This window comes from Diceros bicornis, chromosome 31, assembly GCF_020826845.1.
Source record: "Diceros bicornis minor isolate mBicDic1 chromosome 31, mDicBic1.mat.cur, whole genome shotgun sequence".
Taxonomy (NCBI): Eukaryota; Metazoa; Chordata; class Mammalia; order Perissodactyla; family Rhinocerotidae; genus Diceros; species Diceros bicornis.
In genome coordinates, this window is record NC_080770.1 from 34,741,322 (window position 1) to 34,767,425 (window position 26,104).

Genomic DNA, 26,104 nt, shown 5'->3' on the forward strand with positions numbered 1-26,104 from the left:
TCACTTACAATGAAAAAAGTCCTAACCGAGTCTACCGTAATCTAGCCCCTAATATTGATGCTATACAAACAAAAAACTAGTAAGTCACCTTTTCAACGACTCTCTAAAATTAATTAAATATTTACATGATCTTATTCCACAAAGGATCCAAGGTGCCCCACAAATTATATTTAGTACAATAAAATGGAAAGTTATTAATTACAAAGCCAGGTCCAGGGAAAAGAGACAAAAGACAACCCCAGGGGGATGGTTAGCTTATAGGTATCTATGCATGATATAGGGGCCTAGAGGGTTACAAACTCCAGGCAACAAATTTGGTTCTGGGCTTCCCGTCAGCCAAGGCAAAAAGTGAAACAGCATTAATAAAACAATTCTCCCAATTATCCATTCATTTCAAGAGCTGCTGAAATGTTCAAGAGCATCTAAAATCTATTGAGATGCAATTTTCGAATTACCTGTTGTAGTTTTTCTGAGGAAGGTTTGTTAACTTGCTTTACAAAGTTTCATCTCATGGCCTATGACTATGATACAACACAAGGGAGGCTTCTTAAGGCCAAGAGCAGCTTATTTATCTTGGTGTCCCTCCCAGTGCCTGATAAATAGCAGGCACTCAATAAGTCTATGCTTCCTGAATGCAATTAGAGTATGCTCTGCTGCCAAGCTCTACCCAGGCTCGTGCACCTGTGAGGCTCACGGATCCACTCAGAAAGAGAAAGACCTCCCTCAAAGGAGCTGAGTCACACTCCTGAGATAATCTTACGTCTACAACACGTTTTTAGATCTTAGTTTAATATGAACCAAATCATAATGAGATACTTCCACGTTCACTTCAGATGAATCTAGAAAAGGAAAACTGCTCATTCAAATTAAATCGTATGCTTTCTACATCATATTGGCTTTGCTGATAATTCACTTATGCTAAATGTCAATTTTAAAACTACTGGGTTTAATTGCAAAGGCTTTAGTTCAGTAAAAACAGAGACATTGGAGAGCACAGTTAATTAGAGAAATTTGGGGGCTGGATGAGTATCATCAAGAGGCATCTGTCTTTTGTGGGAATGTTATCTATATAATGGCAGAAACTGGGTCTGAGAAAGGCTTTTGGTGGCGTGTCTACTGTCGATCCAGGAAGCTGAAATACAGTACATCAGGAGGGGATCTTCCTGGGAAAGGATTCAAGTGTTTGCCAAAAGTTTCATAGTAAGCCTAGTGGCTAAGACTATGGGCTTTGACTCAAGTCGTTGTTCCATTCTTTACCAACCGTGTGACCTTCTGGAAGTTTCTGAAGTTCCCTCAGTTCCCTCTTGTGAGATGGTGATAATACCTCAGAGGGGTGTCTTGAGTATTACATCGCAAAACATCTGTAAAACACTTAGCACAGTCCTGGCACACAGCAAGCCCTAAATATAAATTGTGTGTGTGTGTGTGTGTGTGTTTAAACTAAGGTGATTGTTTATGTGGATGTCTGGAAAACAACTGGATGCACATCACAGAATAGGGAAGTCTCAGTGAGTTAATTATTTAGAACTCATTCATTTTAGAGTAGACATTGGACAAATATAGCATATCTAGTTCAGTTTTTTAAAATAATCAATGTATCAAGAAGACCTGAGGAAGCTTCACATTTTATACTTATTTAAGTATAAAATCCCAAACCATAGAAGGTACATAGCAACATAGCATCCCTCCTATTACGGCCATACCCCAGACACCCTCACCATGACAGCTTGACTCTTCTCAGTGGCTCCGAGTGGCCCCTTCTCCTGTCTACATCACACACCTGAAGTACAAAGTTGCATTTATCAGGCAGTTTTGGAACGGGGACCGAGTGGCTTGCCAGCGTCTGCATGATGGCTGGCCCCCATCAGCTGCACGCTGCAGCGCCCTCCTCCTCACCTGAACTGTCAGGTTGCTCTTGGTGTTCAGGACTTTCCTCTCGGCATCCTGGAAAGCCTTCTGCAGCCTCTGTTCCATCGTCTGAGCAAACTTGCAGGACTGTATGTTGTCAGACGGGCTCACAAACTGCAGCACTGGAAGGAGAGGAACAGCTCGGTGCTCACCAAAGTCCCGTGTCCTGGCCCCTTGGACTTAGTGGCAGTCATGATATGAAACAGCATGATTTTACATCAGAGAAACTAGGCAAATAGTGACAGACAAGGTTTGGTTGTAGTTTTGGAAGTGGCTCTTAAAATGATTTATAACACAGAAGAATTAAAAGTGTGATGGAACCTGAGATTCCCTCCAATGCAAAGGATTTTGTGATGTCATTTGATGGGAATTTGTCGACATCTGCTCCAGGACTGACAGAAATAACCTGAGAGGGATCATGCCTTCCATTTCTTTGGGGGGAAAAACATCAATTGACCAGCATTACTAAGTTGATTGAGTCTTTCAATTTAATGGTGTCTCCACTCTCGTGGTTTGGAAACCACGAGATCAGAAACACCAAGGGCTTGAAAGAAGGAGGCGAAGGCCCAAGCTCAGAGACTCTGACTCTGTCATCTGAAACACGCGGCTCCAAAGCACAGATTTCACGGATGCTCGACTCTTATCAGTAGCCGCTAGTAACACAGAGAAAAATAAAAGATACAGGACTTGGTGCTCATAAAGTACTAATCATATAAATTGGGAAGGAAGGCTCCCATGAAGGAATATTTCTAACAAATCCAGGGTTGGAAAAGTTTAGGCTGATGTGCAGGGAACTAGACATTTGATTAGCAGGGCTCTTTGAGGAAGGTGCACAGGGACTTTAAGAGACGACGGAGAAGCTCGCTATGGAGTTTGCACACAGGTGTCCTCTTGGTATGCCCCCGATCCCAGAACAGACAGGAATCCTCTCTTTCTGAGGTACTTGCCTGTCTTCAGCTGGAAGTAGCCTGCGGGCTGGGGGTTCCACAGGGAGGCAAGCACTGCCACAGACTGCAAGCTTGGGGTGTGCTGCTTCAGATCTGCAGTGACGTTGCTGACCCCATAAACACCCAGCATTTCGATCACTACGGCAGGCAAGTACACCAGCCTCCCTTTGGTAGCATAATAACCAACTGTGACGTTATGAGAATGTTCCAGAATGTCCACCTACAAAACAAATGGACCCACAGAACTCAGTGTTTATTTCCACGGTACTTTAAGTTCTTCTTGGTGTTTCTTAGAACTACAATTGTTATTTAGCGTGGCTAGGGAACAGGATGTTCTCATTCAACAAATATTCTAACAATCCTATAAAGCATACGCGGATTGGCAAGTCTCAAAATATCAGAATGCAACAATATACAATTTATATCGAACCTACATGGAATAGAATTGATCTATGGTTTTTGTTTTGATTCCTTAAGTGCCCCAGTATAAACATGTGAGCACCAATTATCACTCAAGAAGGCAGACAAGAGACAGTGACAAAAGAGATTTCCAGGGAATGGAATGCTGGGAGAAACAGGTTTATTATATTTCTCATCATTTACGAAAATTAAAAGGCAGAAATGATGGACTAACTGAGGGCACCTTCGGAACAAGGGTCAGGTAGTAAATGAAGTGAATTCCTCTCTCTAGAAGCTGAGAGAAGAACTGTTCAGATTTCATTGCATTCTTGGCTTGTGAGTCGATTCAAGACCAAGGTGGGCTGGGCCGTGGAGGGCTTCTCCTTCAGCTGAGTCCTACGGGACACTGATGATCTGAGCTCTTTCTGACCCACCTGGAAGATTTTGAGGCTTTTGATTTTATTCTTATTTTGTTTTGCTTTCTTGGTGTTTAATATTAACAGTGCAGGGTATTTTTAATACCCACTTCCCCCCCTTATTCTTGCATCTCCGTTACAAGCAGCACGTGTATTTGCCAAAGAAACCAAGACCACGGATCTGCAATGGGCTGGGCATGCCTTCGGCCCCTCCATGCTGTGCACTCCCCTCTACTTTGTCTCCTACAGGTGGCGTTCAGATGACTTTAGGTAAAACAAGAGACACTTCTGGAAGGAACATGGACACCACACTCAACAACACCAAATCACCAGTAAGAAAGCGACTCCCATTCTAATCCTTATAAATGTCTCAAGGAGCACATCTCAGTTTGGGGACTAGTTACCTATAACGTCTCTTTCATCCAGCCAGCCCTGGCGGTATAGTGGTTAAGCTCCAGCGCTCTCACCGCCTCCACCCGGGATTTTTCCCCACCCCACAGTATGACCACCCGTCTGTGGGGTGTCATACTGTGGCGGCTGCATGCTGCTATACTGCTGAAAGCTATGCCACCAGGATTTCAAACACCGGCAGAATCACTCATGGCAGACAAGTTTCAAAGGAGCTTCAGACTAAGACAGATGAGGAAGAAGGACCTGCCCACCTACTTCCAAAAAATTGGCCATGAAAACCTTGTGAATAGAGGCAGAGTATTTTCTGATGGAGCACCGGAAGGGGAGAGGATGGCGCAAAAAGACCAGCAGGGTTCCGCTCTGCTGTGCACAGGGGCGAGATGAGTCGGAATTGACTCGACAGCACTAAAAAAAAAAATCTTGCTTATCATATTTTTAAACTAACAAAGGGAAACCAGGCTCAGCCTGAGAGCCTTCTGCAAGGCACAATGTCTAGCTAAATTTAACAAGCTGTTTCCGTTATTCTTATTTTTATGATTACCTCTTATTTGTGGCAAATAATCCTGATTTCCATTTACGGCGGTAATATCAAATGTCCTTTCAAAAGAAACGTATTGAAGTTTTTAAAAATGAGCCAATTTTTTTAAAAAAACTAATATGTACTAACTGTGACAGCTGTCTGTGATGATATGCAAATGACCAAAGTTGAGTGAAAACTGTCAGGCAACCAAATGGGAATATTCACCTTTTCAACTTTCAAATAATGTTTCTGGTGCAGAAACCACAGATGCCTCTCATGGGATGCAGTTCTTTCTTTCTTTTTTTTCTCAGAATTATATAAAAGAGGTTGACAATGACCAACGATCTTGGTACTAAACCTCATTCCTGTCCTTGGTGGTGGTGGGACCACTAAGCTGAGGGCAGCTGTAGAACCAAGCAGCAAAGGAAGAAACCAGAGCAACATTTCTAAGTGGTGCAAAGGGTTGTCCAACGACTGCCAGTTGCGTTTACTGCTTTAAAACTTGGAATCAAACCAGAAGAGTATAAATCAAGGCCTCCACCACTCGGACATGCCATCGAAACCAGCTGGCAGCCATTAGACAGTACTTGGCATTAAAGCATTTGGAGAGAAAAAATGTTCACTTCCCCGTCTGCTGCTGGCAATTTAAGCAAAGCTGGACTCAATTTACAAGTCAAAATAATTTTTCAATATCCAGAAATAAATCACTAACTATTTACAATGGTGAGGAAGATAAAGGATAAAGGAAAAATGGATGGTTTCTGGAAAATTACACTAACAATATTAAATACATTCCCCAAACAACAGGATAATGAGAGAATTTAAAACAGTATATCTGGGCTTTAAAAAAAAAAAAAAAAAACAGACATAAGGCAATTAGCCTCAATTTTCTATTTCAAAATCAGACCTTTTTCTCCAGCGACCACACATTAGCTATTTGCCAAAAGGAAGCAAGATCTTCCTTCTGGGCAGTGTGATTATGGAGCCCAGGGAGGAGGAAAACAATCTAAACATACTCGGGACCCAGGAGGAGACATGGAGGGACTGGTCTGATTACAAAACCAAGGATCTTACATGAGCCGAGATATCACTCTGCTGGAAAGCCTTCCGCAAGGCCTGCGTGAGTCCTCTGGCTACACTGAGCTTCAAAGTTTCGCTGTTCTGCACTCTCCTTTGGGTCAGAAAGAGAACTGTGGGGCAAAGAGAAGCACGGTCATCAGGTGAGGCTGCAGACCTCTCACTGACCAAGCCCTCCCCCCTCCCAGCCAAGCCACCGCCTCCCGCAGGAGCACAGGTCTACCACCGAGAGGGGTGGGCTGGGGTAGCAGCTCTGCTGGTCCCACTAAAGGCCTAAGGAAAGAAGGCCCAGCCATTTGGGTGGCCCTAGTGGGGAGAGAGCTAGAACGCTGGTGGCACTTCACTTCTGACCAATGCAGCCTCTGACTTCGGAAGCCGGGCTCAGCAGTGCCTACCCTGGTGGGCCTGCACGGAAGGACATTCCGGGGCAGCACTCCCTGAGGGCTTACTCAAGTGCAGGCCCTGAGCAGGTGCTGCAGCCTAAACAACCCCAAATCAGGAAGGTGCCAGCCCCACCCCATGAGTGGGACGGAGAGAGGGGTGGAGTGAGACGGAGAAAAGGCATTTGTGACTGCAGGTGACAGGTGCTATTTGAAGGGAAGCCTAGGAGGAGCATCCAGTCCTGACTTGGGCAAGGGGGTGGGGCTCAGGGAAGGTTTCCTGGGAGTGAGCTGCCAAGAGGGGAGGGACTGCCCCACCCACACCCAGCGGAGGGAAGACCAGGTGCAAGTGAGCTATTCCAGAACACATGTTTAGGCTTGGTCCTAAGGGCAACAGGAAGTGAAGTTTTCAGCAAAGGCATGCATTTTAGAAGGCTCCCTTGACTGCAGACTGGCGAGCAGATCGGGGGACGCGGGGGTCTGAAGGCAGAGAGAGAAGTCTGGCTGTGGTTGCTGAAATTCAGGTGAGAGATCATGACAGTGTGAACCAGTGAAGAGGCAGTGGGGGTGGAGGGAAGGGGCATTCAGGAGGCAGCACCGAAAGGAACTGGTAATTGACTGGGGGTGGCTGGGGTGAGGAGGTCGTGAAGAAGAGGGAGGGAGGATGTCCCAGACTTCTGCATCTCGTGGCTGGGGCTGCCTGCCACTCAGAGGAGGAGGCGTAGATCTGGAGAGAGGAGGAAGAAGAGTCGAAAACCAGATAGTAAAATTTGTTGAGAAATAGAAAGAGACACTGTACTTTCTGCAATGCCTGGTTTCACAATTGCCTGTTTTAGAGTAGGCTGTCTCAAGATATAATTTCACTTAATTCTTTGTGGGGTGAAGGGGAAGGCAGGACGTGAGCAGTCAACATTGGCATGCTCTTTCAAATAATGTGTCTAACGCTTTTTATAGCAAACACTACCACACTGTCAAAAGCACCCTGTGCCTTCTTGGCCTGCTTTGCTGCAACTGGGAGGTGGGGGCTAGAAAGAGAGCACCCACCACCCAATGTTTTCCAGAAGGTCTCCTTTTTTAACATCAAAAGAAATCCTGGGCCCACAGAGGGTACTGTGGCTGCACTTTTAGTATCTGCTGATGGAGAAAATACAAGACAAAAAGCCTTTCTGAATTCTGTGGTACTTCCCAAGATTTTGTATTTTACTAATCACATCATTCATTCATGTGGGACATCACTGCTTCACTCTACAGGCAAAACTTGGTGTACATTTGCTTTCTCAGATTCACTGGCAGAACTGGTTTCCCAGGGGCCTCCTATAGCAGGACTGATCCCAGTACTAGAATCTGTGTCACCTAACGCTCCCCCTCTCCTCTGTCACTTGATAAAGATCAGGGTTCTCAACCTCGGCACTCCTGACATTTGGGCTGGATTACTCTGTCGTGGGGCCATCCTGTGTGCTGCAGAATGTTCAGCAGCATCCCTGGTCTCTATCTCACTAGACGCCAGGAGCACCCTTCCTGCCCTCCAAGCTGCAGACACCCAAACGTCTCCAGACACGGTCGAATGTCCCCTGGGGAAGGGGGAGCGAAATCGCCCCTGGTTGAGAATCACTGATCTCAGAGAAATCTAGTAATTCTGTCACATCTCCGAGGCCAGGAAGTGCTTGCTGCTGTCAAGTAGAATCAGGAGAGCGGACTCTTACCCGTCTTCACCAGGAGCTTACTGGACATCTGACACTCCAGGCTGGATGTCCTCCTGCCCGTCGTGGCCACAGCAGTTGGCGCGGCAGGAAGAGCAGCATTCGTGTTCTCTGCCAGCACAGGCGGCCACCAGGTCGCCCTTACTGCTGCAGAGACGGATGTCAAGGCCGCCGGGACTGTCAGCGGGCGTGCGGTGGACGCCCTGGGAGTGTCTGGGTGGGGGAGGTTGGGGAGGCCCGTGTGCATGGCTTGTGGTGTCCTGGGGAGGTGTGTTGTGGACTGGAGGCCAACGGCAGTGCCCATGTCCCCCTGCATGGCTGTGTGAGCGCTCATGGTGTGTGCTGTTCTTGCAGACATGTAGGCTGGCGTGAACGAGAAGGCTGCATGGGCTGCTCCCGGTGTCTCCTTTGGGCCAGATGCTGCGTTGCTTGTGACATTTTTAGCTAGAGCAGTGGTCAGACTGCTCTTGGCTAATCCTGAGGCCATGGCTGAAGGGCTGCCGCTGGTCCCCTTAGCAACCAGGGCTGCAGACACGGCCGGTGGGCTTGGTTTCCTCCAAAACAAGGTGGCTGCTGCTGCTGCTGCTGTTGGTTCTGCCTTGGACGACACTGAGGAGTCCGCTGCAAAGAGAGAAAAAATGAAGTCTGTCATTAGCCTGCAGTGGATGTCACTTGTCGTGGTGATGAATGGATGTAACTTATGGGTTTGCTGGGGTGAAAAGTCTCTGTGCTCTGGAATTTAGGCAAAACAGCCTTAGGCTCATCAAGTCGATTAACCATAATGAGAATGCCACTTATAGCAAAGCTATGGTTGGTAATAAGGATACTTAAATTCTGAATACTTTCACAAAAATCAAGTCAGCAGAGGATCAAGGACACCCCTATGTGGGGCTGCTAACTCATTCGCCATCCTGAGAGGGCATGTCTGCTCCGGTGTCTGTGTTGAGTTTGAAGATGCTTTGGCCACAGAAGCAGTCATACCTGTTTTTGGGTACCAGGAAACAAACTACCTGCATTAGTGGCTGCACCTGTCCATTTCTTGGAGTGCTTGAGAAGCCAGCAGCACTTTCGATGGGGTCCTGAAAAAGGTGCTGGTGGATAGAGGATGAGATTCAGCAGGAGAGTGATATCTCAGGATACTCTGGAATGGTGTGGAATCATTTATCACAGGAGATGGATAGATGTTGCTGGAAATTTGGGAATTCGTCTCTATGCCACCTGAAAGCATGTTCTGCAAGCTAGCTGTGGAAGTTAGACTTGGAGAGGTTAGCAAGAGAGGCTGTGTTAGATGGGCAGGCAGCTGCAGACGGGGACGAGACACAGAATGTTGACTTGTGGATAGGTAATCTTCAACTTCAGCTGTTTGGAAGTCTCCAGCATGGTTGTTATTGCTTATGGACAAGAAGTCTGTGTGGCTCCCAACCACAGTAATGTCTGACTGTTGAACAGGCTGGCCAGAGCTTGTGCCAAGGACTGGATCCTGAATGCTGGAGCCTTCTGCAGCTGCTAGGTGCCCAGCAGTATCTTTGACATCCCGAGACCTTATTGTACTGGCAGCTGACGTTAAACCACTGGCAGGAGTAGCTGAAGCTGAATGAGTTTCCCAATTTGTGGAGTTAATTATGTGCCCATTTAAATCATAATTTGTTTGCTGCAGTGAGCCAGATATCATGGGTTCTGTGGAAAGGGATCCAGTTTCTGCGGAAAGAGAACTCCAGAAAACATCTGTGATTGCTGGCTTTTTCGTGTCTCCCATTGTTGAGAAATCATAGACCTCACCGAGGGAGGGAAATGCTGTCACCTGTTTGGAAGCTGAAACTGACAACTCAGAATGGTCCATCACAGCTGCGTAAGTCTCTGGCGTGGTGCTGGAAAAGCTCAGAGATGGGGAAACAGTCTGGGTGGGGGGATGGAAGGCGGAGATAATTCTGAAGGAAGAAGATGCGTTCTTGGAGTTGTAATGACAGTAGATGAAATGCGATCAGTGCTAAAAGTAGAAGTGAATGCATTTACCGTGTGAAGACTGGGAATCTCTTTCCTTGGAAGGGTCTGGAGAGCAACTGTCAAATTTGGCTTTTTATTTTTCTTTAGAACAGCTGTCATGCTATCTTCTTTCTGCAGGGGAGATGTCCAAGTTAAGGAAAGAAAATTAGGAAATTTGCTTGAGAGGAGGAAGCTGCAGTAGGAGGTGATCCGTTGTTGCCCTCTTCTTGAGGAGCTGGCATTTTGGGCGTGGCGGAGAGAGAGGCGTGATTCTGTGCCGGCTGGAAGAGAGTAGGCGTGGTGGGCAAGTCTGCTGCTGACCCAAACGACGGTGATGCAGGAACGGCCCCAGAAGGGCTGGCTTGTCCGTGGCTGGCTGTGGTGAGAGGCAGAGGGGAAGGCACCACAGAGGAAGATGTGTGTCCTGCTAAAAGGGCGGGCCCTTTGGAATTCTCTGGAGCTGGGGACAAATGTGATGGCTTAGCAGAGTCATCTGCAATAGCAGGGCCTGGCTTTCTGCCAGTCATTTCTACTGCCACTGACTTCACAGTCGGGGAAAGTGAAGGCGTGGCCTCTTGGATAGCTGCTGCTGTTTCACTCTTAAGAGCCAGCAAAGACGCTCCGGTGTACACTCTTCCTGCCACCTCAGCATCCATCGGCTGCGTGGGTGCAGGACTTGAAGCCACTTCCCACACTGACCTTGAGGGCGCTCCACCTGGAAGCTGAAGAAGACGTCCAGAGGCCAGGGGAGGGGCGACAGACGGGCCAGCTCTGCCGGGGAGCTCAAACACTCAGGGGTGAGGGGCCTGCGGAGCTAGGCCCCTCCATGGGGAACAGCTCAGAGTACTGCTTTGTTGAGGATTCAGAAAAACCTAGATGAGGGATGTCTATTAAATCCTGGGCATTTCTGGATGGAGTGTGGTTCACTTCATCAGCAAACGGGTTTAGGGGATTAGCTACGCTCTGAGTTGGAGAGGAGTCAGTTGGAACTGTTTGGGGGAATGAAGGCACTTTAGTGGGTCGCGTGGCCAGCTTAGAAAAAATGATGGAATGAGGTGAGTCAGGAGCTAATGAAGAGGAAGAAGATGGGGGGAGAAGTGTGAAGGTGTCTGACCTCGGGGAACATTGTTGTGAAATGGAAGGAGTCCCTACCCACACTGGCTGGGACGGGGAGACAGCGCTCAAGGCCGTCCCTGACGGGACAGTGGACAACGGGGGGAGCATGCTGGCATGAGGCAAACCTGGCGTGGCGGCTGCTTCGCCTCCCCCTCGAGGTCTTGGTTGGACCAGAGACTCGGTGGAATCCTTGGAAGGCTCAAGGGAGGCGCTGTGTCCACTTCCTTGGTAAGGGGAAGAAGAGAAGTCCCCGTGAGCCCTAGCTCTGCGGGGGGTCCGGGGTGGAGGCGTGCGGGTGACCTGCAGCACGCTGGTGTTGTCAGGGGACGGGCCCAGCACATTCTTGATTCTGTCCACTGCCGAGGAAGACGGGACTTCTGAGAAAGGCCATGTTGGTGAAATCGGTAACAATTTCCCATGAGGAAATGACTCTGGGATGGGGGTGACAGTGATCTGTAGATTGTCTGTTCCTGTGAAACAAAAGATCAAGCAGTCAGGTGTCAGACAGCCATTAAGTACCTACTGTGGTAGGTCCTGGAGAGAAGGGCAAACAAGACAGGGATCGCTCCGACCTCACAGCACTTCCACCCCATCATGGACTCATTACACACATTCCAACAATGAGTTAAGTAATGACAATATGCAAATACAGCAGCTAACCTCCAGGGCAGGGCTGGTGAGAAGGAGTCTCTGATGAAGGGATGGTTAAGCACAGATAGGGAAGATACCGGTGTATTTTAAATCATTTTTCTATACCACCTACGAGTCACAACCTACATCAAAGATGAATCTGTCTTCCTGCCATGGCCAACAACACCAGAATACACCTCCTCCAAGAACCCAAAGTGCAAAACGAAAGGACTGTGTGTCCGAGTGAAATGTTGGTTTAGGGCCCTAAGGCATCTCAAGCAGAATAACTAAGGTTGCCTATGTTTAGAAAGATGGCACCAAGGAGACATATTTATCTTGCTGGACTTAAAAGGATTCCTTATCAGATATATGGTTTGCAAATATCTTCTCCCAATTGTTAGGTTGTCTTTTCATTTTGTTGATGGTTTCCTTTGCTGTGTAGAAGCTTTTTAGTTTGATGTAGTACCATTTGTTTATTTTTTCTGTTGTTTCCCTTGCCTGGTCAGACATGGTACTTGAAAATATACTGCTAAGACGGATGACAAAGAACATACTGCCTATGTTTTCCTCTAGAATTTTTATAGCTTACCTGATAAGGGGTTAATATCCAAAATAGATAAATAACTCATACATCTCAACAACAAAAAAACTAACAATCCAATTAAAAAATGGGCAAAGGATCTGAACAGATATTTTCTCAAAGAAAACATACAGAAGGTCAACAGGCACATGAAAAGATGTTCACTAATTTTTAGGGAAATGCAAATCAAAACTACAATGAGATATCACCTCATGCCCATCAGAATGGCTATAATTAATAAGACAAGAAATAACAAGTGTTGGAGAGGATGTGGAGAGAAGGGAACTCTCATACACTGCTGGTGGGAGTGCAAACTGGTGCAGCCACTATGGAAAACAGTATGGAGATTCCTCAAAAAATTAAGAATAGAACTACCATATGGTCCAGCTATTCCACTGCTGGATATTTATCCAAAGAACATTAAAATATGAATGCATAAAAATATATGCACCCCTATGTTCACTGCAGCATTATTCACAATAGCTAAGACTTGGAAGCAACATAGGTGCCCATCAAGGGACGAATGGATAAAGAAGATGTGGTATATACACACAATGGAATACTACTCAGGCATAAAAAAGATGAAATCCAGCCATTTGCAATAACATGGATGGAGCTTGAGACTATCATGCTAAGGGAAATAAGTCAGAGGGAGAAGGTCAAATACTGTATGACCTCACTCATAAGTAGAAGATAAAAACAACAAACACACACATAGAGACAGAGATTGGATTGGTGGTTACCAGAGGGGAAGAGGGGAGGGAGGAGGGCGAAAGGGATGATTAGGCACATGTGTGTGGTGAGGGATTGTAATTGGTCTTTGGGTGGTGAACGTGATGTAATCTATACAGAAATCGAAATGTAATGATGTACACCTGACATTTATATAATGTTATAAACCAATGTTACCACAATTTAAAAAGAAAGCATTCCTGACACCATCATTCAAGCATGTCACACAGCAAAGGAGAGTTCTTGCAGGTTAGGCTGTTTCCGAAAGAAGAACTATTCACACCCGCCCAGGACCAGAGCCCCTCATGAGGCCTGGAGACACCACGAGCACCCGCAGAGAAACAGACTGTTGGCACCACAATGAGAAACCATGGCAGAAAGGCAAGGGGACAGGGCACAAGGTGGTGACCCCACGGGCCCAGAGGCAAGGCAACAACTGGTCAGAAAGCTGGAAATTTCACCCTCAGGAAGAAAAACAACATCCAGCCTGCTGATTCTCTGGTCCCCTTCCCATGGTTCTGTGGTGTCGACGGTGCTGATGACCCCAGAGGTGGCCAAGTGCCCTTAAATAATATTTTAAATTAAAAATAAAAAAGAAAGAAAGGGTCCTTCTAGAGCTTTCTACATTATTAGCTAAAAACGTTAGAACCATGTGATAGAAACAAACAAGTCAAGAGCTAGAAGTCAGAAAATCTGGTGTGAAGTGGAGTATGGGGGGATGGAGGTAAGGATGGGTCATGTACAGGAGCAAATCTGTATTTTAGAACAACCATTCTGGCTATGGAGTGAAGAACAGACTGGAAAGGGGCAAGAGTGGATGACACAAGGCCAGGGAGGAGACACCCGCAGTGGCCCGGGCACAGGATGACAGGAAGGTTGTAAAGAGGGGTTGAGCCATGGGTGGGAGACTGAAATAGATCATCCTTTACGGTCCCTTTCAACTCTCAGAGTTCAGGATAACATGTTTGTGTTTGTATATGTGGTTGGGTTTTTTTTAATGGCTGCCAATTCTCCTATATGCCTCCCATTGAGAGGTGAGGTCTGGGTCCCCTCCCCTTGAATCTGAGTGAGCTTGAGACCATTCAACCAATTAGTCTGGCAGAAGTAATGCCATGTGACTTCCGAGGCTACTGTCATGAAAAGCCAGGCAGCTTTCGCTTGGTCTCTTAGAAGGCTTGCTTTGCATATGCTCCCTCATGCTCCCTCCGGGAACCCAGCCACCGCTCTATGAGCAGCCTAAGCCACATGGACAGGCCATGTGTAAGCACTCCAGTCAACAGTCCCAGCTGAGCCAAGCTTCCCAGTCACACCAGCCCAGGCACCAGACACTGAATGAAGAAGCCTCCAGATAATTCAAGCCCCCAACCATTTGAATCACCCCGGCTATCTGCGTCTTCCCTACTGAGACCCCAGCATTGTGAAGCAGAGACAAGCCATCCTCACCGTGCTCTGTCTGAATTCCCGAACCAACGAACATAATACAATGGTTGTTATTTTACAACACTGAGCCAGGGGTGGTCTGTCGAGCAGCAACAGTAACAGAAACAGTACCGGGCTGGGTCCCTCGCCTCTGGGAAGTGAGTCTCCATAGCTCTAATTAGATTCCCAAAAGGATTCAGAAGCCAAAACAATTACAATGAAAATTACTTCTGTTTTATAATCAAGATTTTAAAATTATGTCAGTGCTAATAAATAAAATATATCTGTATTAATTAAAGTTGCATCATGGAAGGAATAAGAAGGAAAGAAAAAATTTTGATTATTAAGAAGAAAAGGAAAGTATTTATTAAGAAGAAAGGGAAAGTAAATTGGGAGAAGCAAGGCAAAACCAAATTACAGAGAGCTTCAAACACACTCAAAGAAAGGCAGTGAAGGAGAAGTTTGATAAAGGAGGTGTGTTGCACAGATGTTGAGGTATCCCCATGATCCTTGTCTCTTGGTGGTCATGCTTTTGTGTGGCCCTCTCCTTGAGTATGAGTAGAACCTGTGACTTGCTTCTAACCAGCAGAATATGGTAAAGGTGATGGCATGTCACTCCTGTGGTTATGTTATCTTAAATAAGACTATCTTGCTAGCAGACTTGCTCTCCATCAAGGAGAGGCCTTATTGGAAAAGCCCATGTGGCAAAGATCTGTAGGTGTCCTCTAGAATTGCAGGCAGTCTCTAGGAACTACAAGTGACTGCTCAGAGTGGAGGGTGGCCTCCAGCTGACAGCCAGCAAGAAACCAAGGCCTTCAATACAGCAAACACAAGGAAATGAATTCTGCCAACAACCTGAGTGAACTTGAAGTGGATCTTTCCCCAGCCAAGCCTCCAGATGAGAATGCAGCCCAGCTGCCACCATGACTGCCCCCTTGGGAGACCTGGTGCAGAGGATCCAGATGAGCTGTGCCCAACCTCTTGACCTGTGGAAACTGAGGTCATAGCTGTAAGCTGTTTTAAGCTGTGAAGTCAGCAATAGAAAACTAATACAGGTAGGAAGTAACGGGCTGTATGGGGAAGCAGGAGTGTATGAGAAAGAGATGGAGCACGAAGGATCATGATGAAAAGTAGCATGAAGGATGATGGCAAGTGGCCATCAAGATGGTAAAAAAGAAGCACAAGTAGTTATGTTTGTTTGGAATATCACAGAGAATAAGCTGTGAAATAAAAATTCTAACATAGTACCTGGGACTCAGAGGAAGTTACCTGAAGAGAACACGGGGCTTTGCAAGAGTAGAAACAAAGCCACAGCAGCAAATAGCAGCAGGCACGTTGTAAGGTTGCTATGAAACAGGTTGGACTCTTCTGTTTAAATCCCATTTTTCAAGAAAAAGAAAGCCACACTAGTCTAATCAAATAACCGAATTCTTGTTTTTCTCAATGAAATCCCACTGACTCTCCAATCACCCCCCACCCCCAAAAAACCCATAACTTTCTTCTACTTAGAATGACATGGATTATCCTTTGCTAACAAATATGGTAACAGTCTTCAAAAACTACACAGAAAGCAAAGGTTAAGTCCCACACACTGGAGAGGGAGATGCAAGACAGGGGTGTTCTCCTGCACACGCCCCAGACTGGCCATCCTTTCTGAACATTACAGATATCCTGCAATCCAGGGACACGCCAACAATTCTCCTCTGTTTGAACAGACCATGTTTCCCACAAAGGGACTGGGAATCTAAAGAATCTTAAAGGGAAGTAGCTTAAATGGTGAGAACTTGAAGGGGGCTCTGGATGAAGAAAGATAGGGAGCAGAGGTGGATTTGTGTTGGAGACGAGTGAACGCAGGCAAGCTGAAGACCCTCAAAATAATGAAGAGAAAAGTTAAAATGAGTCATCTCTTCCCTTCTCAAGGAAACAAGAATGGGCAGTCACACAAACCCTCCTCAATAGACAACTGACACTCACATTTTAAACCAGGCTTGTTTGAGCCAAGTTTAAATAAAACCATGATTCTCAGAGCTCCAGGAAAGTGATGTCACTCCTGTCAGAATACCAGCCTTAATAACAGCCTGCACAGGTGTGCACGCACAGGTAATGTACCAATGCTTCCGCCGCTTGGCAAGTTTGCGTAGAGTCTCATGAGAGCTAAACTTAGCCTTGAACCAAGAGTCAGGAAGCAGATCAACATGGTGACACATCAAGAGAGGTAAGAAGAGCTCGACCAGGAGTGGACACAGAGTTTGACACTGACCAATGTCGCACGGTGAGAGCTGCCCCTCTGTCCCCAGGCCTTGGAGCCCCACGCAGCAACACCTAGATGCACGATGACGGCTGTGCAGGCAGGTCTTCTGAGGCCCTCAGCACTGCCACTTCATCCTCTTCGGGGCTCGCGCACGAGACGCAGGCCCGCACTGTGAGGCTGCTGCCCTCAAGAGTCCCTGCCACGCGGCAGCCCAGCTCCAGCCTCCCAGAAGCCCAGAGGGGCGTCAGGTTCCTCTGCACCTTCTCTCCACTCCGAGCCTCTCTCCAGCCCCAGGGGCTGTGTCAGTCCCTGTTCATGGCTGTTTTTATCCCAGACCCCAAGTAAAGACCCTCCTTTCCAAAGCCATCAGAGTCTGAGACCTAGGAGCATTCTCATTCGGCTCAGAGGGCCTCTCGAGGCTGCCGTGCACTGCTTCCGAATTCCTCCGACTGCTCTCGTTCCTGCTATAACCGTGGCCTTCTCGTCAGGGCTGTTCCTCTCTACTGCTGGAGACCCCAAGGAGAAGACAGCCTTCCCCCAGCCAGACCCATGCCCGCTGAGGCACGGCTGCGTGCCCAGCCACGGTTGTGAGACCACCACTTTGTGCCCCTCACTGCCCGCCGGCAGGTTTTCTTAATTGCAGCACTTAAAGAGAAGCAAACCTGATCACCAACAGCTCTTAAATGTAGGAAACTGACAACCAATTAATAAACATTAATAAGTATCCCCAAACCCTCTGCCTGGTATGTCAGAGAAAAATATCTGCAGCTTTCTACCAGGCCCCAGAGTCAGACTGCCTGGATTCAAATCCCACTCCTCCACTTGCTAGCTGCGTGACCTTGGACAAATTACTTAACCTCTCTGTGCCTCAGTTTCTTCACCTGTAAAATGGGGACAATTACAGGACCTATCTCCTGGTACCTACAGCACCATGCAATTCTTTTAAGGATTAAAATGAGGTGATATATGTAAAGTTGTTAGAACAGTGCCTGGTACATAGCGCTTCAAAAATGCTAGCTAGCATTGGCATTGCGATGGTGATCATTATTTGCTCAGCCCAGGGTAAGCGTGGATGCACTCAGAGGACCCGGACACCGGTTAGAACTTAGCAATGCCTGCAGATCATGCACTGTCACAGTCTCACACATCTGTGGAATCCCTTAGATTTTGCAAAACACTTTCATACCCTGAACCCGCCTGTTCCTCACAGTACCTATGAGGCAGAGGATAAAGGTTCTCATCCCCATGTTACAGGTGAGGAACTCAGGGCTCAGGGAGGTCGAGCGCTGGCTCACCAAGGTCACGCTGAGAGCTACCCTATAGCCAAGTGTCACACCACCCCTTGACTTCAGATCCAAGGCCCTCTGTTCCGCGTGGGAAGGAGCAGGTCTTCCTCCATCTCCAGGTCTGGGGTGGGCTCCATCCTCCCAGAGGGACCCCGACAGACAGGAGCCCACACAGTAGCTGCCTCTCTCTCCTGAGTCTGTTGATGAATCTCTCTTGGGTGCCGCTTGGGTGAACGTGACGGCGCGCAGCTCTGCATCCACGACCGCCGCCGGCTCCGACTCCCCGCGGTCGGAGGGGACTGGCAGCCGCCGAGGCCGCGCCCCACAGCGGCAGTTCTGACGCCGGCGCCGGACGTTCTGCCTGGGACGGTTCTCCTGGGGCTGTGGAAAATGAAATGCGCGCCCAGCAGAATCCAATGACCATTCCTTGAAGTGATGCCAGCACACAGAAGGTTCTGTTTACTGTCGAAGCATTTTAACTTTCAAAGCTCTTTCACAGCTGTTTTCTTTTTTAAAAAAGTTTATTGCTTTCAAATCCTTTGTGAAACAGGTTTAAAAATAAAGTTGATTTTTCCCCTATTGTAACAGTAATATAACTTCACTTTCATTTTTTAAAATTTAGAAAGGATGGAAAAGTAGAAAGAAAAGAAAAAGAATCCTATGCCTCCCTCAGCCCTCTCCCCATGCACGTCCCACCACAACTGAGAAAACCAGGATTCATGCTGTGGTGAATTTACTTCCAGACTCCATTCTTGGACAAGCTTTGGTTGCTTGCTTTTCAGACCTGTGATCACACTGCATATCCAACTTTGCACCTGCTTTCTCTCTTTTAACATTATAATATTTTTCCATACGGATAAGGCTGTGTAGTATTTCCACTAAGAAGTGGTATTATAATTTAACCATTCCCCAACTGTTAAGGTACAGGTTGTTTATAAATTTTCAGTGTTATGAATAAGGCTTCATCTCCTTACAATTTTGTCATCACAATCTCCATGCAGCAGGGAGACGGGCACAATGACCTCCCCTTATGGAATGACCCCACCCCCCCAACAGAAGATCATCTGCATGAGGAGAAGTGCATCCCTGGAGATTCTCTCCTCCCCATGCCCTGGCATCCTTCTGATCCTCCCGAGGGGGTCTTCCATGAGTTTAAAAACTTCCTCCCACAAGATGGCCTAAACTCAACCACAGAAAACACAAGTCACCACCAATAACTGACCTTAATAACTAGGACAATCCTATTAGCAAACTTTCCAAATTTTCGTATTAATTTTTACTATTTCATTCTTATGGCCCAAGGGGAGTTGAGACCATTTAAATCCAGTAGGTGAGAAAGCCTGGAGATATAGGAAAGTCTTTACTTGAAGAAAAGCAGCAATAGGGGCTTAGAGAGTTGGACAAAAAGGCAGTACACAGGTAGCCCAGGCTCCCCACCATGTTGAAAGGTTTCCACGTGAACCGCTCCTAAGTGAGAGTCCCACAACTAAGATGTCATTGCTCCTACACTCTTTATGTTTAGCTCGACTCGAGTACTTTTCCCTTTCTGCTTAGTATCATAGCCAATTATCTCCTTCACTTGCTCAATCACTTAACATTTAACCCACAAATTCATGTTGAATGCTTTATCTGATAGTCACTCTCTTACAAAGATTAGAAAACTGCATTTCTCCCTGGGAAGGTGGTCAAACAACACGGTTCAGGGTGTGGGGTCTGGAGGCAGAGCAGCGGGGTTCGTAGCCTGACTGCCTTGTCCCAGCTGTGTGAACTTAGGCAAGTCACCTACCTCTCTGTGCCTGTTTCCTCCTTTCTGAGATGTGGAGGGTAATAATCGCTATCTCACAGGCTATCTTGAGGCTGAAAGGCATTAATCCACGTAGGGTATTTGGAACACATCCTGGTACGCAGTTAGCAGCCGATAAATGATACTTATCATGACTATCGTCAAGGAGCACAAAATCTCATTAAGATGCTTCAGAGTCATATCTTTTTTCTAAACCATGATAAAAATAAATTCCTATACTCCCACTTTTGTGGCAAACTTATTCAATCTTCTCAGGAGGAGTTCACATTTCTTACAATGAATCCCTTTTCTCCAACCATAATTCTCCAATGACCTCCTGGGTAACCCGTCTGGCTTTCTTAGCATCAGTAAGATCACTGAGCTTCCACATTAGATCTCCCCCTAAAGTGTGCTTGTTTCCACAATTGAGCACGTGGTTTGGGAGATGACTTAGCGTGGTTGCAAAGTGAACACTTTCCCATTAAGATTCTTTACAAACCTAGCTGTAGCTATAGCTGAGACACTGCAAGAAGAAAGCAGAAACAGAACAAGAGTTTCTCATACATATATTCTCATATTATATATATATACACACACACACACGAGAATAATCTGAGAACCAAAATTAATGCAGAAATGAAAAACCTAAACAGACAAATTAACATAGGAAAAAGGAGCCATTGTTGAAAAAGGCACCAGGCCTAGATATACTCAGGTGAGTTCTATCTAACTTTAAAAACAATAGGTAATTCTAATGTTATTAAACTAATTCAGGCCTTTGAAATATATGAAAATGTCCCCTAATTCGTTTTATGAAACCAGTACTGCTTTAATACCAAAATCCAATGAAGATATATTAAACAAATAAACAATGATCAAAATATGTAAATGCATGCAGGGCAGGCAAGCAAAAATGTGTTTGTTGGGGGGAGATTGCAATAAAAATCAGAAACCTATATGCACACCAGGATCACATTTGTGCAATAATATAAGAATTATGTATGCGTATATATAACAAATTATTTAACGCATAAATTATCAATTAGTAAATAATAAAAACTTTATAAAGTCTGTGGCAGTCAACACAAACACAAACGCAAGCATATGCACAAAACATACCTACACACGAGAGGAGGATGTAAGGCTCTTCACTGCATTTAAGGACCAGATAGTACGATCCTAGGCCAAACTCTGGACCCTTAATGTTTTCCTGAAGGTTCTCATTTGCAACCCCAACCTTATTGTGCCAGCTACATTGTTGCTCATGATAGGCAAAGACTTTCCCATTCATTTTGCATCTTGTAGGATATTTTGTTAGGTTGAAAAGAAAATAATCCTATATTAGGGACATCCAGACAAACTGACATTCTCTAAAACTGAGAATAAGCAAAGATAACCGTCTTCCAACATCTGTTCCAATAAACACTGGTCCCATGCCATGATCTGAGGGGAAAAAGATTCTGTATTCAAAACAGTTCAGGAAATCTCTTACGGGAGATTCCTGGTGCAGACAAATACACTAAAGTCTCAGAAAAGCTCTGCTAAACAGAAGTTCTGATTAATCTAGAAAATCTCCAAACTAGTCAACTGTAGAACTCTTTCTTCTTTTTCTTTTTTGCATGATACCAGTTAATATCCCAAGGAACCACTGCTCTGAAGAATACCTTGAGGGAATTCTAGCTTAAGATCATTTCAGAATTTGAAGGCTTTGCCCTGGAGCAATTTCAGACACAGAGAAAAACCAAAGAAGAACTGATGGGTGGACCGAATCCCTTGCGGGATTAAAAAACATGTTCTTTGTCATTATATAGCTGGCAAACCCTACTCCTGTGTGCTGAGTTCATAGTCTATTTTATCAGACTTACTCACGAACTCGTCTACGGATGCGCCTCACTTGAGATGGCATCAGAGTGAGCTCTGAAAAGAGCTGTCACAAATGTGAAGGACCAGCGTCATTATACTGATTGGCTCTAATGCCTTCTTGGGGCATTAAGTTAATTTAGGTAAAATGATAATATCACTAACTTGATCATTTTCCCCTGACTGGAGTCATACGAGAAAAATGCTCCACAGAAAAGGCTGTGTGACGCTGCATGGACACTGATGTTCTTCCTACAATTAGACACTAAAAGCCTGCAAGTATCCATGGGGGGCCAAAGAAGCAGAATATGTTGCCAATATTAATAACAAATATTATTATTAACTCTTAATTCATATTCATTGACAACTGATTTAGGCCTAAGTTTTACTACAGAAGTCTAACTTCATTAATAAGAATACCACTATTGCAGGATTTGTTAACTCAGATTCTTATAAAAAGAAATTATTGACCAACTCTATGAAGACTGAATAATGATTAAACTAATTGCCTCTTAGGTCAAAAAAAAGATAAAACTTATTCTAAGTAAATAATTTTCAACCCTTTAAAAATACCAAAACTCAAAAAGATAGCCAGTGTTTCATAGCAAATAATTTTCGTTTATAGTTTATTTGCTTTAGTGTTTACATAAGTGGTCATATCAAGATAGCCTTTATTCTTAAAAATTCTATAATTTAGACATTTCTAACTGAGACTACATGTTCTCTCATTTGGTATAAAATATAGTAAGATCTATCTATATTAAGTTTAAATTTATTCCATCAACAAAAGTTCCCTTTCTATCTCCCAAGGCCTTGGCTTACCTACTAATAACCAAAATCATTAGACAGAATTTTTCAGTATTGACAACGGATTTTCCTTTATCCTTCTTGTCTCCTCCAGGCTAATCTGTGACTTGCAACAGAGTCTTGAGAAGTCTGGCCAGAACGAGGAGCGCCCACAAGAGGAAACCCGAATGCTGGTGCTCTCCCTACTTGGCCTTCCAGGCATAGACCCCACTCTTCTCAGGAGAAGCCCAGGACAGACGGCAGCAACTGATGGGCATCGGGGAGGAGATGCCGTGTGCGTCTGCCTGACCGCCACGTCCTTGAAAGACAGGAGTCCACAGTAAAAGTATCCTGCTGTAGACATGAAACTTATCCTTTCTACAGTCATCCAATAAATCTGCTGAGCGCCAGACACTAGCACTTACTGAATGTTTCCTGTAGCCCAGCATTTTTCTAAGTATTTACAAATATGAACACACTTAATCCTAACAACACTGCTGTCAGGAAGATGCTTGTAACAGTTAACTGTATGTGTCAATTTGACTGAGCCATGGGGTGCCCATATTAAACATTATTTCTGGTCGTGTCTGTGAGGTTGTTTCTGGATGAGATTAGCATTTGAATTGGTGGACTCAGTAAAGTGGGCTGCCCTCCCTAGTGTGGGTGGGCATCATCCAATCCCTCAAGGGACTACACAGAACAAAAATCAGAGCAAGAGAGGATTCATTCCCTCTCTGCCTGTTACAGCTGGACATCAGTCGTCTTCCTGCCAGTGCATTGGGATTCACACCATCGACGCCCCTGGTGCTCAGGTCTTCAGATTTGCACTGGAATTGCAACATGGGCTTTCCTGGGTCTCCAGCTTGCCAACTGCAGATGGTGGGACTTAGCCTCCACAATTACTTCTCAGCCTCCCAATCCTCATAATAAATCTCCTTGTGTGTGTGTGTATATATATCCCTGCCAGGCTGGCCCCAGACCACAACAGTATCCTGCCTCAACATAGGGCAGCACAGAAGATGAGGCCCCGACCATGACGTGTGTAACATTCTTGAAGGAACTTGAAAAGGGTCCACCTCTTAAAGATGTCAGTTTTTAAAAACAAATCACTTAGCACAAGATTTCCAAATGCTAGTCCAAACTCCAATCCAATGCCAAATTTTCCCCCAACCAAGACCAAACAAGAAATATAACTATAATTGTGCATGTGTGTGTTTTCACCAACTGCCTTTCTTGGTCTACAGTACAATCCTCCATTTTTAGTGTCAAAATTTCCTTTCTTTTCTAAATGATAATGACAGCAGCTATAGCCATTGTTTTGTTCATGCCCTTACTTGACAAAATTAAAAGTTACCAAATTTAAACAAGGCTTTCAAAATTCTTCATTTTACTAGTCCATGAGCTCTCCAACTCTGAAAATCAGTGATCTACCTTGTTTGAAGAAGATCTGAAGTTTCTTTTCGTAGCTAAGTACCACTGAGAAAGGCATTTCACGCTTGTTACTGACGGAGCAGGGGAGGCAGGAGGACATGTCGGGGGGGGCCTGATCTCAGAGCAGGAGCAGCAGCCTCCACAGAACATTCTGGCACTAAGGGTTGGGAGGGGCCCGTCTGGATGACCAAGGAAAAATGACTAAAAGGAAAACGCTCTCCTTCTCTGATGCCCTGAGGTGAAGAGTTTATCCAGCTGATTTTCCACACCGCCTGCTCCAGTATCATTATAAATGCACAGCTTCTTGAAGTTAAAAACATACACTATTATCCTCAAGATAAATAACATACAATTCTATCTTCTACCCTGAACTGTTAACACTATTATTTTCACAGTAAATAATTGTCAGAGCCATTACCAGTGAAATAGTGGCATGTATTGTTGACTTCTTACAAATACCAAGAGAAATTAAATGTTTCTTGTGGCACACTGGTTGGGTTGTTAATTACTTGTAATTGAGCCTGAAATCTTGGCTCTTTTCAAAAATAAAAATAATCAATGACAAACATATGTCGCTGTAGCATATAGAAATCAACATTTCTATTATATAGCCTTCATTAAAGTTTATTTTCTCTCCAGCTGGATTGAAACAGTAAATTATTTAACCCTAAATCTATTTCAGTAGGGTGAATTTGTTACATGTTTTTATTCAGAATTCTGAAACTTTAACTGGTTATTTTTCATGCCAACATATATCAGACAGTTCCCATTTTCAAAACACCCAGTCTATTTAAGAATAGAAAAAGCACTATACATGTGAAAATAAGTAATTTAAACCAGTGCCAAAAGAACTATTGGGAAAAAAAGAAATTTAATAACAAAGGTAAAGATTATTTTACAGCTTTAATTGCAACTTTAGAGCATTTTAATAGTGCTGAACAATGTAAGTGACTTTATAATATCAAAGCAAGTAGAAAGCAAAAGAATAACTTTATTCCATGAATCCAAAAGTTAGAGAATGTCACAGCGCCTGGGCTTACAGCCCCTATACACAGGACAAAGCCAGAGCCCATTCTGCTTGAAAAGCAATGAACGGAGCAGATTAACACAAAGCAGTCTCCAATATGTAGTCAACTCTGCTGGGATTTCATCTCTCTCAGTGAACTCAAAGATGAAATTAATGTCACAGAAAGATCGTGCTCGGGGAAGTAGCAAACATCACACACCGGCCAGGAGATCTGGGTTCTGACCGTGGTTCTCCCACCTGCTCCCTTTTAGACATGAAGCAAATCAGTTTGCCTGACAGGGCCCCAGGTTCCTCTTCTGTCACATGAGAGGGTAAAATCTAGTCATCTGCAGAGCCCATTAATTATGGCACGATTTAAACCAAGCAATTGTTTTTTAAATAGTTTTATCACTCCAGACATAGATTAATCTTGTCCAACAAAAAATTTTTTGCTCTATTTTGTAAATCTCTTTTAATCTCCAGGTTTTCTCCTCCGTTCCTTTTATTCCCTTACAACATCTCTGATGAAGAACCTGGGCCCCAGAGCCTACAGAGTCCCCACATCTGGAGGGGCCAATGCACATTCATGGTGCAGTTCAACATGTTCCTCTGTCCTCTGCACCTCCTGCAAATGGGCAGTTGGCTCCAGAAATGGAAGTATTTATGTCCTCACTTTTATTAACTTATAATATTTTTAAATGGCAAGTAAAATAACAACAACAACAAAGCATTTAAATGCAGCCTGTATGAACCGTACCCCCACTCTTCCTCATGTGCCGAGAGCACTCCTGCTTTCCAAGGAGGAATGACATGGAATGGCCACGGTGTCTACCAATACCAAGGATTCTTTTCCCTAGAAAGCCAGCTCTGGGCTCCTATGCATTAGAGATGTGGATTTTATCCGGAGTCTGGTCTTTGCAAAAGCATCCCTTCATCCTTCTATTTGCAATTGTCTCCTTTCTCTCTAGACCCACAGCCCCCCTACCTACAGAGCTGTTACATAAAGTGGCCCCACTACATTAAGGCTGCCATCAGTAACTATTCCAGGAGGCAGCCTTTCAGCAGAAATAATAGAAATATGCTGCCTTAGAAGTTTAAGCCCATCTCTCCCGGGGAAATAAACTCCAGAAAGCAACTGAAAACAGCATCCAGCAGGAAAGGCGGAAAGCGGGAGATGTTTCCTAGCATTGTTGTCGAGGAAAGAATTCTGCCCCAGCCATTACAGCTGCATCATCTGCAAAAATGAGCGTTCTGCAGGCAAAACAGCTGTTCCAAAGCCGTGTCATTTGTAAATATAGATGAGAAATGTGAATTGAAGATGTGACCTCACTCAATATCATATTTGAGGGTGACAGCAATTAGGAACATTGACTATAATTTGAGCTGAGAATGCAAGGATCTTTTTTCAGTCCAAATATAACTGCAGAAAACATATTTTCAAAAAGTAAAATAACTCTCACTGTTGTCTGCCACCACACAGTTG

General features: G+C 45.1%; 1 protein-coding gene across 8 annotated transcripts in view; it reads right to left on the bottom strand.

Moving 5' to 3' along the window:
• KIAA1549L (KIAA1549 like) overlaps positions 1–26,104 on the bottom strand; it is a 288,867-nt gene that overhangs the window by 110,896 nt on the left and 151,867 nt on the right. For 6 of the 8 annotated variants that reach the window (XM_058527182.1, XM_058527179.1, XM_058527178.1 and 3 more), the window contains exons 2-6: positions 10,983–11,327; positions 7,762–8,379; positions 5,676–5,791; positions 2,856–3,075; positions 1,897–2,030 (exon numbers count right to left, since the gene is read on the bottom strand). In XM_058527182.1, the coding sequence (XP_058383165.1) occupies positions 1,897–2,030; positions 2,856–3,075; positions 5,676–5,791; positions 7,762–8,379; positions 10,983–11,327 (1,433 nt within the window). The remainder of the gene's footprint in view (positions 1–1,896; positions 2,031–2,855; positions 3,076–5,675; positions 5,792–7,761; positions 8,380–10,982; positions 11,328–26,104) is intronic. The other 2 variants (XM_058527188.1, XM_058527183.1) reach the window with 2 other exon arrangements.